At 39.5% G+C, this 19211-nt stretch overlaps 1 protein-coding gene across 1 annotated transcript; it reads right to left on the bottom strand.

Annotated features, from left to right (window-relative positions):
* Positions 1–14339: 14339 nt before the first annotated feature.
* Positions 14340–15563, bottom strand: cdk5r2b (cyclin-dependent kinase 5, regulatory subunit 2b (p39)). The gene has a single exon (XM_028591822.1). The coding sequence runs from the start codon at positions 15295–15297 to the stop codon at positions 14410–14412; it is 888 nt and encodes a 295-aa protein (XP_028447623.1). The 5' UTR covers positions 15298–15563; the 3' UTR covers positions 14340–14409.
* Between the last annotated feature and the right edge of the window lie 3648 nt (positions 15564–19211).

The raw sequence follows: 19211 nt of genomic DNA, 5'->3' as shown, positions 1-19211 counted from the left end.
TAATTATGGAGCTGCAGTCATGCTGCTAAGACCACGGCTGTACGGAAGCAAGACGTCTAAAAACGTGCAGCCTACATAAACCAACATCATTTAGTCCTTTCAACCTTTAAACCAAGACATATTTCACGAGCGAATTATTTGACCTAAATCCACCAATGGCCGCCTATCAAATTACGCACAGTGATTTGAACTTTTAGGCACGGTATTTTAATAATTGTATTAGTTAAATAATAAGCCAAATAGGCTACCGCAAATATGAAATGTCCTAATTTCAGCAATGATCTGTGAAATTAAACCGGAAATCAACAATTTCCGTGTGGGGAGTGAGGTTTTCGAAATGAACAATGTATAGAACATTATATATATATATATAAAAAAGGTAATAAAATACGGATTGTCAGTTTTGTACCTATCAGTTCTTTTCTGTTCCTTTGCTGTCTCTCATCCTGCCTCCTTGAGTCCTTTGGTTGTTTTTACATACAGGTGGGTGTATTTCCACCAATTTGGGAGCAAATCACCACGTTATTTCTGGACTGTTGGCGCCATCTCGGGGTTGTAGAATGGCCTAGTTGGACTTCATGATTTTTATTTTTATTTTACTAAATATCACCACTTGAAAACAGTCACCTGAAATATATTGTCACTTTAATTCATTTAAATTCAATTCAATTTTATTTATAGTATCAAATCATCTCAATACACTTTACAGATAGAGGAGGTCTAGACCACACTCTATACTTTAATCACTGGTTGCTTAGAAATCCGATTACGCATAGCCATTTCTGTACAAGAAAATCAAACTTGCAATAAAAATAAAACCAGTACAGAGGTACACGGTTGTCATTCGTGTAAAATAGGCTCTGACGGAACAGTTACTAACACTGTGAATTCATGAACTACTCTGTAAATATTGTAGTGTAGAGAAAGGCTCGCTGCTTTTAAGTGATTTTGGATTGAATTACATTGTATTCATCCACACAGCTTCTTGCTGTAAAACCGCTGTAACAATACGAAAAAAATACCCAATAAAGTAAAAAAAAAAAACCCGACTGTAATAAATAAATGTCTTTGTCAGTATGTGTTTGAATCATGTCTTGATTGCCCTTTCTTTCAGTCTCAACACCAGTGTGTGCCACATTACCATCCATGCTCACACTAGTTGTGCTGTCAGAGTTCTTGCTGTCTCAAATGTTTCCACAAAACGAGTATTTTCAAATGGGTTTGCATTCATACTCTTTGGAATTTTAATAAATAAACGAATGATGATGATGTTGATGATGATGATGATGATGATGATGATGATGATGATGATGATGATGATGATAATGAAAAATAGTTCCACGACAAGATTTGAAACCAAACACGCCGTTGATTTGCCAGCTGATTCAACCCGACAATCTACAAAACTACAAAACCTACACCATTATTTCTTTTTAAAGGTCAGCTGTAAATCTGTACCTGGCCTAACACAGTTCAAGTGACTCGTTTTGTTTGCCAATGCATGCAGAAAAAAAAATATAATAAGGCGCCAGTCATAAATTCAACATTTAATACTTTTAATATAAAAGGTCAACTTACACAGATACAATGCAGATGTGGCTTAGCTTTGATGAAAAGGATGCATATTGAGATATTTGCCTTGGCATTGCTGAAGAACGTAATAGATTACAAGTGGAGGTAGGTAATGTGTCAGGAACAAATCCCAATCAGCTACAATATGTTGTCTAAATAAAATGAAATGTAGCAATTACCATTCATTGTAAGATACTAGTGTATTTTGAAATGCCAGCATCATTGATCACACTGCTTTAAACGTTTTTATCGATAAGATTGACTCAGTAGACAACACATCTACAGTTCAAAATTAAATACACATTCAAACAACTTCACGTTTGCTGTATTACATGCGGATTTCATAAGTAGTCGTTATTTGTTATCATGTTGGCCAAACAGTTCTTTGTATGGCGTTGTTTGCTGATGTTGCTGCTGATGATTATACTGTAGCATCGAGTGGTGACAAATTGTGACAGAAGATCTTGTCAGCCCCCTGGGCGCCTCCCTAGGGAGGTGTTCCAGGCACGTCCAGCTGGGAGGAGGCCTCGGGGAAGACCCAGGACTAGGTGGAGGGATTATATCTCCAACCTGGCCTGGGAACGCCTCGGGATCCCCCAGTCGAAACTGGTTAATGTTGCTCGGGAAAGGGAAGCTTGGGGTCCCCTGCTGGAGCTGCTCCCCCCGCGACCCGACACCGGATAAGCGGACGAAGATGGATGGATGGATGGATGGATCTTGTCAGCCACGTGGGGGCGCCATAACTCTTCCAACATCTGCTTACATAACCAAGTGATAACAGAGTTGGTCTAATACAGATCATAGAAGCATCTGCAAAAAGCAGATTAATCCAAAATATCATTTTATCAGTGCAATTCTACAGAGATTAAAGTATGTCTGGGCTATGAGAAGCCGCCAAGGCCAGAATTTAATACTTCACTAACACTAAAACGTACACCATTTTGCCAAATTAGTTGACTTTACTAGAAATATGCGTGGAAACCTGTTACCTTAAACAGTCTTAGTTTTTACACAAGATGAAACTTAACAGGTCAAGTTGTATTACAGTTTTTCTCAATTGCTTAAACACAATTTCTGATCCTTTCTCCATTTTCTGAAAAACCTCATCTTCAAGCTCTTTTTACAAAACCTCTGACTCCTCTCGCACAATGAAACTTTCGCCTCAAAACAGTTCTACCTTAGTTCAAAATCAAACACTGCTCTCAAATCATAAACAAAGTGATCAAATGATATACACTATCAATCAGTCAGTAAACAATACACCAAAAAATATAAAACACATTGTTCAAAACATATAGTTCTCAGGGAGAAGGACATTTTTAATCTCACAACAAATCTCTTGTACCCCTAATTTTACAGTACTGTACCCTGCATCTCTCAAACTTGTCCTTTGTCTCTGTGATACAGTAATTCTTGTTCTTTGTTGATATGAACTTGCAACCAGTCAAAATCTATTATGCAGTCAGTACTGTTAACAAATGGAAAGCACAATGTTCAGGGTCATACAATGTGTTCATTGTACAGTATACAGCCTACAATGCACTGTACTACAGTATACAATACTACAGTTTTTCTTGATTGCTTTGATCCAGCAGTCAACTCAAACTCCACATTTTCAAAACAGTTAACACACAGGCCAGAACGGTGCACCGAAGCGGGTGCTCCAAAAGTAATGTGTTAAATACATTGTTTACAAATTAAAAAAAAGAGATCAGTACACAAAAACCATTTCACTAAGGAACCAGAGCTACTAGTTCCCAGTCTGTGTTTCTCACTGGCCAGACCCCATCAGTCCCCACCCGGGTCTCGGTCATCGTGCAACAATAAATGTAGCTAAATATGAACACTATATCAACCATTACAAAACTAAAACACAAATAACATAAAAGCACAAACACAACATTAACAGAACATTATAAAACACTTTAACTAGGACGGAAACTGTTCAAAACACATTTTTCATTTATTTCATCATTTATTATATATTTGACTTTGCACCGTTTCAGCGCAGAACAGTCCAAAAGACCCCGCCCCTCCCACACAGAAAGTTAACATCCTTAGTTAGCTCTGCTTAACATGAGCTGTGCACTGCATGCTTAAGCTGATTATTGCAAACAACTAATGTAATTTAGTAATGAGTATGGTTTTTAACAAAACATGAAAGACTAAGTAGTGACCACTAAAAAGTTTAACTACAACTAAATCTGGGTTTACAGTGTACATACAGTATATACTTCAGTTTTGCATACATATATACTTCTCTTGCACATACTGTACATACAGTATATACTTCACTTGCACATACATACTTCACTTGCTTCACACTGGGTTCAAGTCCAGTCCAAAACCTTAGGTCAATTGGCTGATCTAGTGACTTATTTATAACTCAGTTAACTTTCGTAACAAACATACTTATTTATCCCAACTTCATCCCAGCACTTTACATCTGGCAATTCTGATACTTGACTACTATTGTTTTCCACAGCTGTGGATTGATTGATCACAGGAGTTATGAGCAAGCAAAGAGACAGCTTTGCCTGAGCTGCATTATTGACTGCCATAATGCATTTTCTCAACCTCTTCATTTATGTTATTGGCGCTTGGTGTGCCACCTTGTTGTAGCAACTTCAAGTCAACGTCACAAAGTTGGGATAAATAAGTATGTTCGTTACAAAAGAAAAATAAATCAATAAATAAGTCACTAGGTCAGGAAATGGACCCAGTGTTTTGGACTGGACTTGAACCCTGACCTCCTGATTGAAAAGTATTTATGGACTACACCATCCTCCCCAACCACCAACCCCACACACATACAGTGGGGGAAATAAGTATTTGACCCCTTGCTGATTTTGCAGGTTTGCCCACTTACAAAGAATGCAAAAATCTACAATTTTAATCATATGTACATTCTAACAGTGAAAGACAGAATCCCAAAGAAAATTCCAGAAAATCACATCATATGAATTTATTAAAATTGATAACCATCTGATGAGGAAAAACAAGTATTTGACCCCCTGGACAAACAGCATGTTAATATTTTGTAGAAAAGCCATTATTGGCCAGCACAGATGTCAAACGGTTTTTATAGTTGGTGACAAGGTTTGTGCACATTTCGGCAGGGATGTTGGCCCACCCTCCTGCAGACAGCCTCCAAATCATTCAGGTTCCGAGGTTGTCGCCTGGCAACTCAATTTTAAGCTCCCTCCAAAGATTTTCAATCGAATTCAGGTCTGGAGACTGGCTAGGCCACTCCAGAACCTTGATGTGCTTCTTCTTCAGCCACTCTTTTGTTGCTTTGGCGGTGTGCTTAGGGTCGTTGTCGTGCTGAAACACCCATCCTCGACCCATCTTCAGCTCTCTCACTGAGGGAAGGACATGTCGGTCCAGAATTCCACGATACATGGCCCCGTCCATCCTCCCCTCAATACGATGGAGTTGTCCCGTCCCCTTGGCTGAAAAGCACCCCCAAAGCATGATGTTGCCACCACCATGCTTGACGGTGGGGATGGTGTTCTTTGGGTTGTACTCTGTGTTCTTTGCCCTCCAAACACGACAAGTTGAAAAGTTCTATTTTGGTCTCATCTGACCACATCACCTTCTTCCAGGCCTCTTCTGAGTCGTCCAGGTGGTGAATGGCGAACTTCATGCGGGCCTGTACATGTTTCTTCTTGAGCAGGGGGACCTTGCGTGCGCTGCAGGATTTCAACCCATGACGGCGTAGTGTGTTACCAACCGTTTCTTTTGTAACTGTGGTCCCAGCTGCCTTCAGTTGATTCATCAGTTCCCCCCCCTTGTGGTTTTGGGATGATTCCTCACCGTTCGCATGATCAGGGACACCCCACGAGGCAAGATCTTGTGTGGAGGCCCAGACCGAGGGAGGTTGGCGGTGGTGTGGTGCTTCTTCCATTTCCTGATAACTGCACCGACAGTTGATCTTTTCTCTCAAGTTGCTTTCCGATTCTCTTGTAGCCCATCCCAGCCTTGTGCAGATCAACAATCTTGTCCCTGATGTCCGTAGAAAGCTCTTTGGTCTTGCCCATGGTGGTGAAGTTGGATGATGGTTGTTTGGGTGTTGACAGGTGTCTTTTATACAGGTAACGAGGTGAGGGAGGTGTATTTGATGTAGATAATTGGTTCGGATTGGGGCTGTGTCTTAAAGAAAGACTAACTGGCTTGTAGGAGCCAGAATACTTGCTGTTTGTCCAGGGGGTCAAATACTTGTTTTTCCTCATCAGATGGTTATCAATTTTAATAAATTCATATGATGTGATTTTCTGGAATTTTCTTTGGGATTCTGTCTTTCACTGTTAGAATGTACATATGATTAAAATTGTAGATTTTTGCATTCTTTGTAAGTTGGCAAACCTGCAAAATCAGCAAGGGGTCAAATACTTATTTCCCCCACTGTACATATATACATACATACTTATGCACACATACATACATACTCGCATGCATGTGCAAGTGAAGTATATATGTATGCACAAGTGAAGTATATATGTATGTGCAAATGAAGTATGTATCTATGCGGAAGTGAAGTATGCATGTATGTGCAAGTCTTTGGTACCAGTATATATATATATATGTATGTGCAAGTATTACATTTTGGCCTTGGACTGAGCACTATCCGACAATTAAATGGACATGGGAGTTTTATACCCATTAGCCTAAATATGAAAAACAGTGCATCTGACTAGGTGTAGATTTACAAAAGACAGCTGTAATTGGAAAGCAGTGGTGAACTCAGGCTGTCTGAGGGGCAAGGGAAGGCAATAATAAATAATTTATTTATTTATTATTTATATAAATAATAATTCCTTTTATTCTATTGGCATGTAATGCTTGAGTAAAAATCAGTCAGCAATAGTTTAGGTCTCAGTTAAACACAATCTCATTCGGTCATACATTACATAAGTTTTGTCAAACATCTGTTTTTTCAAACATACATTTTGTCAGGGATTCTGTGACAGGACATGCCTTCCGGAAGTATATTTCCCTATTATAAATCCCGCTTTCAAGGTTTCTTCTTATGATATGCCTGGGAATGAGAATGGGTTTGACAGTTTTGACATAGCAACAGAAATAGAAATTGTCTGTGTGTTTGTGAATGAAAGAGGAAAGGAAAAGAGAGTGGGTCCTTCATTCACAACAGCTTTTGTGTATGTGTCCTGCACACCAAAAGGAAAGACTTGGGGTCGCTATTGACAACTGAACCTCTCTCTCTCTCTCTCTCTCTCTCTCTCTCTCTCTGTCTGTTTATTTCTTACTGTGTATGTGTGTGCGTTTGTGTGTGAGAGAGCGAGAGAGAGAGAGAGAGAGAGAGAGAGAGAGTGAAAAATCGACAGGTGTGCATCCTGGATATGTTGTTCACCCCATGTAAACTTGTTATATCGTGCTTCTTAGGATAACGCAGTGAGAACTCTCCAGGGATCACTTCCACTCCACAACAGTGTAATTGTCACTATCGTGTCTTCCAACTGCCCTGCCACTAATCTGCTGTGCCTATTGTTGCTGCTAAGCACTCATCCTCTCTCTTCTTGCGTCACAAACTAGGTGGGTGTTTACGCTGCAAGCCACAGGATTAAGAGTGTGACTGTAGAGGACTGAGGAGCGGCAAGAAAACACGAGGAGGAGTAGAGGGAAGGAAGAGAACACAAGTGCTGCTAAGTAAAATTAGTAAGATATAAGCCGTTTGGACATGATCCTTGTTACGAAGAGACAGAGTTTGTCTGGGCAGACAGTCAGTCTCAAAGCGTCCCTCAGGATTTGGGCTTGTCACTGCCTCAATGAAACAACTTAAGGACCACACTGGGTTTTTGTACATTCTTGGCAGCAACTGGTTTCAGTTCATGGGGTTAAAATCAACTTAAAGACATTTTTAAAGAATCTGTCAGACAGTGTGGAAGAAAAACCTACATAAAATAAAGGGACAATGGTAGCTGCAAGCCACTTAAAAAAATATAAATAATAATCACTGACATTATATCCTGACAGTCACATATTCATGGGGGGGTATTATTAGGACACAGGGTAAGGCAGTTGAGGGCTTTGTGTGGCTGTGTGAAGTGTTGCAGTCAGTGATTCATTCTTCCAGCTGGAGAGAGTGGTAATGAATGCAGCGCTAAATTAGAACAGCACACCTACACGGTGCTGAAATAGACTTGTGACTAGGATGCAGATGGAAAGAGAAGGTGATAGACTCAAAGAGGTAGGGAACACAGAGACAAGAGAAGTAAACCCTCAGGGAAGAACTATTTCGACCCATGTCTTTTTGCAGAGACACACACTTGTCTGGATACGCACCCACATTCTGTGAGCTAAAAACAACCAGGTTAAAATCAATCTCCTCTCTGTATTTATTCATCCTCCACACTTATGTTAAATTGTCAATAAACTACTTATACCAAAGCAAAAAGTCAGTGGAAACATAGTTTCCCTGTCAAGACATTGTGACTTCACCATTACTGGTTATCTTAAGGAGTTTTAGGCGTTGTTTAACACTGGATTAATGATTAAAGAGTTTACCTTCTTTGGTGTCTTTAATCCTTGAACAAATAAAGTCACTAAAATAGACATGACCCTACCTACTACTACTAACCTACTACAACTACACAAGACAGCACAAAGCATCGTACAACACAACCAGTGTTACAAGACTGTATATCAAGCTGTTTAAACCTGTGTTAAACCATTATCAAAAATCCTTCAGGCTACATACCATTAAGGTAATAGTTTAGTGTAAAAGTATTTAAAAGTGTCTCAAATGTGACAAATATGAAAGCTGGAGAACAGAAAACAGATAACGGTTTCCTTGTAAAATGTTGTTTTTTTCTCCAATTTGATACTGGTCTAAAATTGTAGCACCTTTAAACCTTACATTTTGGCTGTTACATAACACTAAATGGATGACTAATAATGCAGATTAATGTAGTGTGAAGTGATTCACTGGCAAATTAAAAAGAGAAAAATAACAATTGACACAGTGTAGGTGTGTTGTGAAAAAAGGAATCAGTGTACTGCAATGGATGGGTTTCATATTGTATAACAACTTAAATATAGATATAAAAAGTGTGTAAAACAGTACATAGCTATAATATATACAGCATGACAGACAGATGACTCATGCCACTCTTCAATGAACTGAACTATGAAGTGAATTAAGATTCTTTGACCAAGTTGTTCCCACTGAGCATGACTTCACCATGCTATGTCAAAGTGAAGGGCAGCTGCCCCTCACTGCAACTTGACGCTGGAGTAATCTAGTTAAAGAGATTAGCAGCAGGGTTGTTATGTAGCAAGAGGAAAGCAAAATAGATATAATCCCTATACGGTGCTCCCTCAGTCGGTCTAGATTCCTTTTTTTTCCACTCGGGTGAATCTGGCGAATATTAGGGCCGAGAATCCCTTTCCAAGACACATTGAAGTAACCTTGGGATTGTACTGGTAACAATCTTAATTAAGTTTATAAAACAATAAACACTTTCATTGTCCTTCTTCACCAACCCTTCACTTCAGCAAAAGTACCAGTAGATCAAAAATTGTCAAAATATTCCATTAGAAGCAAATCTGCAATCAGAATCCTACTAAGTAAGTAAGGAAGTTAATAAAAGTACTTGCGTGTTATCATCAATATATGATTTAAGTATCAAGCACTGGTTCTGCAGTAAAGTGTCCCCTGTGGCTGGCTTATTGTTATGTGTGATTTTCTTAGATTGTTAATATTGATCCATCGCTGTGTAAGAAGCATTTACTGTTGGAGATGGTTGAATTGGAGTTACTTTTAACTACTTTATAAAGGTAGTTATAAAAGTTAGTTAGTTAGGTAGTTAGGCCAGAGGTTCCCAAACTAGGGGTCATGCCCCTCAGGGTCACAAGTTTTGCTACCTTGATTCGGTATTATTTTTTTAGACTTTTCTCTAATCTTTGCTTTTTGTGCACTGTAAATTTTGACTACTTTGAGTGTTATTCTACAACAGTTATTCTAATCTAACCATCTGAGAAGTTTGGATGGGAAATGTCTCTGTGGTGGAACTCTGAAATGAGACAAGACACTGTCTTTCGTTTGCAGTAGGAGATGCCATCAATCCCAACACATAGAGTCTATCGTGGTCTGAGCTGTGGCATTTACAAGCCTGCAGACGCGTTTGACTAGTTCAACATTGGCCTAAAACACATTAAGACAGGAGAACTTTTAGGTAACTTCACCGTATTATGTAATAGAAAATAAAATACTGAATGCAAATGCAGTTCTTCAATTTGACTGCAGCCCACACACACTAAGTGATAAATAATGTGATGAGGATTTATATGCATAACAGAAGTGAAAGTGTGACATCAGTAATTCAGAGGATAAACTGTACTGTTTCTCTTCTCTATCATTACTGATGATACGATGAAGAGGACAAATCCAGCAGAGTGGGAAACACAGCAACACCAAGACAGAGGTAACTCAAAAAAGACAGAGACATGCCTGCACCGACTGACACCCACAAAAACTGTGTGCATGTCTTCTATTGATAACCACACTGTGTATGTGATGTGCTGTGGTTCAGCCCACGCTCAGCCCCACACAGCTCACTTTGTTCAGCTCTCATTCACTTACCTACCCGTTACTATAGAGACACAGTGGAGAAGAATGCAGAAGGCAGGCTGGCAGACAGATATGCAGGAGACCTGGGTTGAATCTTAATAATGAAGAGAAGGCTCACAACACTGTGCTGGGAGGCTGTTACATAACGCTGCTGCAGGATTCTGCCATGAATCTGTAAAGACTCATGCAAAAGAGAAAAGGAAACTATTGCATGAAAGCTATTTTGTCCATTCTGGCTTGCTGTTTTCCACTCATTTCATGTACCAATGTAAAACTAATAACAACTTGCAGATCTTTGTTAAAGGACAAATCCAGCGCATAATGAACCTGGGTACCGAGTTCACCGTTCTCTGGGATATGTTTTCATGCTAATCGAATGTGACCAGTTTTATTGCAAACCGTTAATTACCTTATAAAGCTAGTCATCGGAGCACAGGTAAAGTAAAAAGAAATTGCTATTTCTATACGACTAACAAGGCTCAAAATAGCACCACACTTCCATGGTAGCATAATGAGGGTCCCTACGTGTAAACCCCAAGCATTGAGAACGTTGTAAGTGTACAGACAGTTTATTAAAAAGATAGTTTAGAAAAACAGTACCGTTCACGTATATAGGCGGGCGCCATCTTGGGAAAACAATCATGACCAGTCGAACGACGAACGCTGTGCAACGTGAGCTGAACTGAATGCACGTTGCACAGTGTTCGTTGTTCGAACCTACCTCTACCTACCTCTGCCTACCTCTACCTATACCTCTCAAACTATTTTGCTCCTGCTCCCTTTCTGTCATGAATTTATTGTCTTTTTCTGTCTGCCTTTTTTCATTTTTTCTCTGTAGATAGATTCTGTATGTCCCTATTAGCCAGACACTCACACACACACACACACAGAGCAAGAGAGAGAGAGAGAGAGAGAGAGAGAGAGAGAGAGAGAGAGAGAGAGTCACAGACAAGTCTGAGACTGCAGCAGATTCTAACCAATCACATGAAGGAAACCTCCAGCACATGTGGCTTATTGATAAAAACAGGAGGGAACCCTAATCAATTCAGCTCCAATTGCTCATGAAGTATATTAACATCCTGAAGCAAATCATATCATCAATGTATCCATACTGTAAACTAAGGAAGCTTCTAAAACTTCTTAATTTGTTACATTTTAATGTAAAATACGATTCAATTAAAGTATATGTCAATTTTGCATATCTCTGGAAATCATTATTAAATAGAAAATGCATTTACTGCTAAATAATGCGTGTTAAACTTGTTTAACTATATCTTTGACCCAAAAACCTTGGTTAGGATGAGATCTTATGGGTTGTGCTGGACCACATCAGACCAGCTCTTTAGGAGTCTTATGAAACCTAAGTCTGCTGGACATGGTTTCTCATGGCTGCGGGCTAACATGTTAAAGCAAAACATGGATTATGGTTGAAAAAGCTCTTTGGGTTTTGTAGAGGAAGACTTCTCTGTGGACCTCTCTCTTTTTGTTTTGATAAAACAGCTGGTGTAGTAAAAGTTAATTCAACTGAGGTTCTAGATCAAAAGTAACAGCTAAAAGGGTTATATCTCAGGTGTCATCTGAATTCTAAAATGTGTCTATGTTAGTATGTGTGTATGAATATAAAACTCACATTGTTTGAAAGATGTGGCACATTTTAACATGTAGTAGTATTAAAATTAGCTGTATTAGTAGAAATGGTAGCCGTAGACGGATATTAAACTGGCAACCATTGGTTCCCCAAGGTACTTGCTGACAAATCTTGTAAAAATGTGTTGATAAAAGCTCTATATTTTAAAATGTATAAATGCTGTACAAAAGAATGAACACAATAATGTGCAAGACCAGTTAGTACATTCCTCCTACCATATTTCTGTTTCACAACTCACTTTTCTACTGTTTGGTTTCTCTGTTCCCATTTCAGTATGTGGCCCCGTTTAGAATACCCAAGACACACTGACAGGATACCAAAAATATCCTTTATATGTGTCAACTTACTTCACTGTGCTCCGTGTGCAAAACAGGTAAATCAACTGCAACATATTCTGGGATGAAATGCAAATCTGCCATTTGCTTTTAGACCCATAACCAACTGGATATAAAACCTCCAGAAAATTGTATCTTTGTGTCAGTATCTGTAAATACAAGCTTTTCAATGTAAGAATATCTCTATCTTTTGAGTTTTTGTTTCATGGCAACCAAAGAAGTCTAATCCCAGTAAGCTTATTGGTCGACTTTTTTGTATTGCATAACCGTGTCTCAAGGGTTCCCTGTTTATCGACGGATTAGTGGAGTGGATAAGAGGCCACACAAACACGCACACACACACACACACACACACACAAACACACACACATACATATATATATATATATATATATATATATATATATATCTACAGTTGTGCATCAAAAGGCATAAAGAGTGTGTGTTAAATCAACAAAACAATGTGAGAGAGACAAGAGATCCTACAGAAGTTTGGATTTATTTCACGATGTTTACCATAAACAATTACTGTACTGACCTTATAATAACATGTATAGAGAGTGAATGCAACTGTGGTGCAACCACAGACAACACACACATCTAAACATCACTTTCCATAGTTGACATATAGGAAAAACCGTAGAGTGAGTCTTGGTGACATTAACTGCAAAATGTAATGGCGAACACTCCAGTCTGTGGTAGGAAACACTGGTACACGACCATTATGTTATACCACTGTGCAAAACATCAAGGTTTGTTCACAGCTGTGCAAAATAGCAGCATTATATTCTACATTCCAAGCAATGGTTTCACAACACAACATCACAATGATTATTTCGAAGCATAATACTGAATAACTGTCAAGGCTGCCAAATAAGCATGGTTTCAGAGTTGAAGTCAAATCACGTTTAGCTTATACAAACTACAATAATGTGTGGAAATGACAGTCACTGAACAATGACACCTTCACATTCAATATTTACATTATGAGGAAACGTCCTTCCTGAATCCGAATTCCGATTGCACTGAAAGTAAATTAAACCCGGCAAAATGAGGATCACAACACATTTACAGAGCAGGGCAAAAAAATACCATTTGACCTTTACAGTCTATTCGTTTTTTGTTATGCTTGAACTACAGCATATACAGCCAACTTCAAAAACAAAAGAGCAAATCTAAAATATGGGATATGTACATGTAAACCACATAGTTTCAGGCCAAGAGTATTTGGTAGTTGGCACGTATGAGATTTAAAAAGAATCTCTCGAAAAACTCTACATTCCATTCAGTCTCTAGTTATGCTGACCTCTGCAATGTATTGGAAAACAATACACAACAGGGGCCTTGGGTTGAATAATCAAATAATCTTGCTGTATGGCCATCTATGGGAACATTTAGTGCAGTTTATCACATTCCAGGTAGAAGATACTCACTTTAATAATGTCTGCCCCGTATCTTCATATTCAGCCAGAACCAATGGCCCACTTACAGGTAAATCACGTTGGTAGGCGAAAAAACGTTATTTTAATTCAAAGTGATGTTTTGAAGCCATACACAGCATGATGCTTTTCAGCAGAAGATGGAGACTTGCTTTTCTACCTCTTTAATAGAGAGATATCTACATAAGTAGGCCTAACATTTTTTGTCCCCTTAAGGGAACATACTTCTGATATCTGCTGCATGTTTAACAGCTTACCTATCAGCTGGTTGAGAATCTAAAAAAGCAATATGCACTTACAAGGTTTAAGCTTAATGTGCCGAACTGTGCTCTGGTCCTCTTAAGCCAGCTCGACTCTGTTTTGACGATGTGACTCAAATAGCAGGGAGCGGAGGAGAAAGGGCTGCACAGGTCAGCACCTCGGACAGCTCCACCTCTCGACTACTCACAAGCACACAGACCTGTCCTGGTCCCGCATCGAACCTGCACCTCACTGCGACATCCAATTACTTTAGACTCAGATAGTAGACTAATCATGAATGAAACTGGGATTTTGGGTGTCACTTTGTACTACGAAGTCAATCCCTGCGTCACTCAAGGGACAAGACAAAATAGGACAATATTACCATTGGCATGCATTTATGAAACCTCCTACACTGTATCCTAAACACACCGAAGCTGTAACATCATCAGAGGGATATTCAGCCCAGACGCGAGAAGCCTTCAACGTTGGCCTTTACATTCAAAACCAACGTTGTCTGATTTTGCAAAACATTCATCTTTTAAAAAGAAAACCAAACAAAAAAAACACCGTTTTTTTTCCTTGTCAGCGGTCCAGGTTTGCCTCGCACGTGTCTCGTTGGTTTTTGAGGTCCTGAAAGACCTCGGTGAAAAAGTGCGGGTCTGCATTCAGCTGCAGCATTTTGGCACTTAGCCTGTTGATGATCCGGAGCGACGTCTCCCAGAAAACGTCCTTGTTCGAGTCGATCATGAACGGCTTGAGCGGGTAGGAGATCTCGTTACCCATGTAGGAGTATGCGAGGTATAGGCAAGTCTGAAAGGTGCCCTGCAGCTCGGCCTGGCTGTCGATGCTGTCTGCTATCGTGTCTTCGCACAGCAGGTACACGAACACCACGTTAGCCGGAGTGATGAAGCCCAGGTCCTGCCAGCCCTGGAGCAAAAGAGTCCGATCGATGTTTCGAAACCAGAGGACCACCTCTCCGCTGTTTAGCTCTTTCAGTTTAAAACACCTGCGGCACATGAAGTCCCCTAAACAGCGAAGCAGCTCCCCGGTTGAAGCCTGGATAACTATCCGCCTCGGTGACACCAGAGACAGGCTGCTGGGTTGCTTCTGGGCCGCGGAAGGCTTCCCGTTTTGGACGACAGCATCGTTGTTCTGCGTGGGGACTGTGGGCACCGGCACCGGGATCGGCGCTTTGGGTTTCTTCTCTTCGGTTTGGTGAGTCTTCCTGGTGTTTTCGCTGTTAAGCTGACCCACTCGGCCGGACGGGAGCTCGCAGACGGGCATCGGGTTCGGGGTCACTTTCTTGGCACTCTTCTTTGCCGGATTTGCCACCAGCTTCTTCCAGGAGATGGAGACGAACATTGAAGGCCGCTTGAGACTCTTGTCGTTTTTGTGTGCCTCTCCTGCGAGCTCGGCGTCCATAATAGAGGACTTCTTCGTCGCCGGAGATATAGACAGGACGGTACCCATGTCTGCGATCAGGAGAGAGCAGCGGGGATATGGATGCTGCTGCAACTTCAACGCAGTCTTCTGCAGGGTGAGAGGCGGTGAAGAACAGTCACGACAACGATTGAAACTCCATTTACACGTTTCGTTGGTCCGCGTGTGGTGGCTCCTGGGCGGCAGAAGACGAAGATGGAGCTGCTTCTATTAAGAGTGAACTTGTATTCCAACAGATGCTCTGTCAGGAGCAGGGACACGCTGCGACACAATCCTATGGCTGCAGCATAAACGGAGATTAGTCACCCAGCATTAAGTCATGGATTTAAACGACCCAGCAAGTGCAGCTCCTAACTGACAGCTGAGCCAGCCAATGAGAAAGCCAATCAATGATCCAATCGCTAGAGTTGTTGTTTTTAGGTCTAGGTTTTCTATTGATAGCCTATATAGGCTACAGGTAAGACGCACTATAAAGGGCCCTGTGCTTTTCTTCTCCACTAGTCCAGTTTTGAAAATCAGTGACATATTTCCGTATTTCAAATCAAATCAAGCATAAGCATCATAAGCAGATAACTGCTGCAGAGAGTGAGAATATTTGGAACAGTATTGAGGTGCAATGCCATGTTTTCCCTCCTGGTATAACTCTAAAACATGGCAGCCCTTAATCAACCTAAATTGCTCTACCGCTGGTTTTGTTTACATAGTGATTTGTCCATAACAAGCATTGCACAAACAACTAAATATTCTGAACCTCACCATAAAATTACCCGGTAAACAAGTCGAGAAATCAAACAAGGGTTACTAAACTGCATTGTATTTTAAAACTGGTTTTACCATTTGAAACCACAAAAATACTCATATATTCCAAATATCCCCTTTGGCTAGGGGGACTTGTTGTGGCTAGGGCTTGCCTTGCAAAGCTTTTATTATTATGACTGAAATAACATCAAAGTATTTTGGTCTACCATGGAACCGCTAGTGACGTGCTACAGTAGGGATTTCACAGGTCAGAGTTTTAATCTTACACCGAGCCACTGTAAAATCACAAGCATGTCTCAGGACACGCCACAGGTGATCCAATTACACTCAGCAGAACTGGCACCCCTCCACTAAGTTCCACGCCTGCTGCCTGATCTTTCCATTCAGCTTGAAGTTGAAATACAAATAGCACTGAAGTTATTCAGATAGGGCTTTGCCATTCATACAGACTATGTGATAAATACTGTCAATACCCCCATTCTTCTTACTTCTCCCATACTGCAATTTATTGAAATGCCAACTATTATTTCTATGTAAATATTTACTGTGTAGTTGCTTCATACATTGAGATATTCAATGGCTTTAATGGTCTATGTATTTAATAAATTCCACCCTGACTGTTTTTACCGGATGCATTTCTTTAGCTATATAGAAAGACATAAGACAGATATCCAATAACTTTTTATAGCATTTTTTTTCTTCCTTTATTTTTTCCAAGCCATGAGTATTTATGCAGTTTCACTGAATTTAGATGAAAGACACTAATGTCTGCAAACTGTTAAAGTGCCACCCATTTCACACACACATACGTTTGATCATGCCAACGTTTGATCCAACACAACATAAATCAGACGTGATCAAAAGAAACTCTTTCATCACAAATCAAACAAAACGCAACAGGATGTTACTGGGGAATAATCTTAATGGATGTATGACATGAAACATCAAGCTTTTCTTGCGCAATCATGTATCTTGATGTAGGTATTGCAAAGAAAAATGTCTACGTCTAATCATAAGCTTAAGGTTAAGGTTAAGATTGGGGGTGGGTGGGTGGATGGGTGGGGATTACTTGGTGGAGTCATGGGAAGATGAATGGTTTGCTTTCTGTGTGGGAGAGTTTTTAGCTTTCTTAATACAAAGGTTATTTGTGTTTCTGTACACTTTTACACATTTTATTATATATTATGTTTTGAATACAAAATGAATGCATGTCATGTACAAAGCATGTAAGTTTGAAGAGGCATGAACTTTTTTAGCATTTCATGCAAATAAGCGAAGTCTGCATTTTACTCAAATTTACTGATATTATCCCCCTGATATGATATCAAAACTTTAATTGATAATTGCCAATGCAGCCAATACGACCCTTAAATCACTGAGATGCCGATTTGCCTGGGACTAATATTGTTACGAGACCTCTATGTCTGATGAAATATGGTAGATAATATGTGTTGGAATTTGTACTTGACAAATTACAGACATGGCAGATTTGCACACAGGATTAAGATCACAGACAATCTATGTAATTATTACAAATGACTAGAGGTCCCCAGGTAATACTAGCTCCATGCGAATAGGGCTTAAATCCAATATTCTCTCTCCTTGTAGCTCTGTTTTTGGTCTCCAACTCCTTTTGGTCTCCAACTCCTGAAAGAAATGTCTGGCTCTTTAGCTTCTAAATATTCCACTATGTTCACCTGTTGCAAACTTTGTTGGTCTGCTTGTTGGTGCTGTACAGGTATGGTGATACACAAAGGGATTATCAGTGCAATTTGTTGTCTGCTGTGTCTGGAATAAGTATGATGAGAGCAGAGTTGACAAAATGGCTATGGGAAAACCAAAGCTGCACACATTAGTGAGTATGTTGTATCCTTTTCTGAATTTCTTTACTTTGTAATGTGTATATGGATTTTTGAAGTTGAATGATTTTTTTAAGTCTTATGTGAATATTGTATATAGGGATTTTGTTATTTTATTGATAAACAATGTACTTACTGTAGTTATGCAATGTTTTGTGACCTGTGTGATTTTAGCCCGTGGGACTACGGATGGAAATTAGCCCTTGGCTACAATCCGGCATGTTTACATGCATGTATTCCATGTTTGTTTATTAACATGCACTGTCCCAATCAAATAAATAAATAATTATTATTAAAGAGTTTGCTGGCCCCAAAACAAAAACAAAGATCCAAAATAGGATTGAGGGGATATGCAGAGTTCAGTGATAATTATGTGGGTTTTTCAGTGCACATATACATATATTAGTACGTGCAGCTTTAAAACATGTAGTATAATCTTTTCGATAATTTAATATTCATGAAAGTGGCCATGCAATTTGGTCATGTAAGACAAAGGCAAAATACATAAACAATGTATGTATGAATACAACTTTTTCTCATCTAATTGTGCAATACTACATCAATGAGGTTATTTTTTAGGAAGTTCAGTTACATAAAATATTTGGACCACTTGCTTTTTACATATTTGCTCAAATTTGAGAGACAGAGTGAAAATAGCAAACAGTAATGGGAGGTGAGAGTTAAGTGGCTCATACAGTGATAGAAAAGAGAAAGACAGAATCATTTGGGAAGACCCAAAGAGAAGGTTGGAGGCAAGAGCATGTAGACAGACATGTACATTAATACCTTACTAATCTTGTACAAGGAATTTGTGATGTGGTAGCAGCCATGCCACATCAGCCATATAGAAGAAATAGGTAAGAAAGAAAATATAATAAAGTAACATAACTATTAAACAATTAACTTATACAATACATAAATGCAAGATGTCTACATATCCTTCCATAACACTGTCTCCACTAGTTGTTTTTGTGTTCCAGATGTTAACTCAGATTATTCATGTGATCATAAAGGGACCATTTGACACACAGAACACCCAGTGCTGGCAACACATCTGAAAACTATGAATTTAATCATTTATGTACTACACGAATCTCATCCCGATGTTAAATACATAAATGCAAGATGTCTACATAGCCTTCCATAACACTGTCTCCACTAGTTGTTTTTGTGTTCCAGATGTTAGCTCAGATTATTCATGTGATCATAAAGGGACCATTTGACACATAGAACACCCAGTGCTGGCAACACATCTGAAAACTATGAATTTAATCATTTATGTACTACATGAATCTCATCCCGATGTTAAAAGGAATTTAAACAACT

The sequence above is a fragment of the Perca flavescens genome, chromosome 11, assembly GCF_004354835.1.
Source record: "Perca flavescens isolate YP-PL-M2 chromosome 11, PFLA_1.0, whole genome shotgun sequence".
Classification (NCBI taxonomy): domain Eukaryota; kingdom Metazoa; phylum Chordata; class Actinopteri; order Perciformes; family Percidae; genus Perca; species Perca flavescens.
This window is presented reverse-complemented; position numbering and strand designations above follow the sequence as displayed.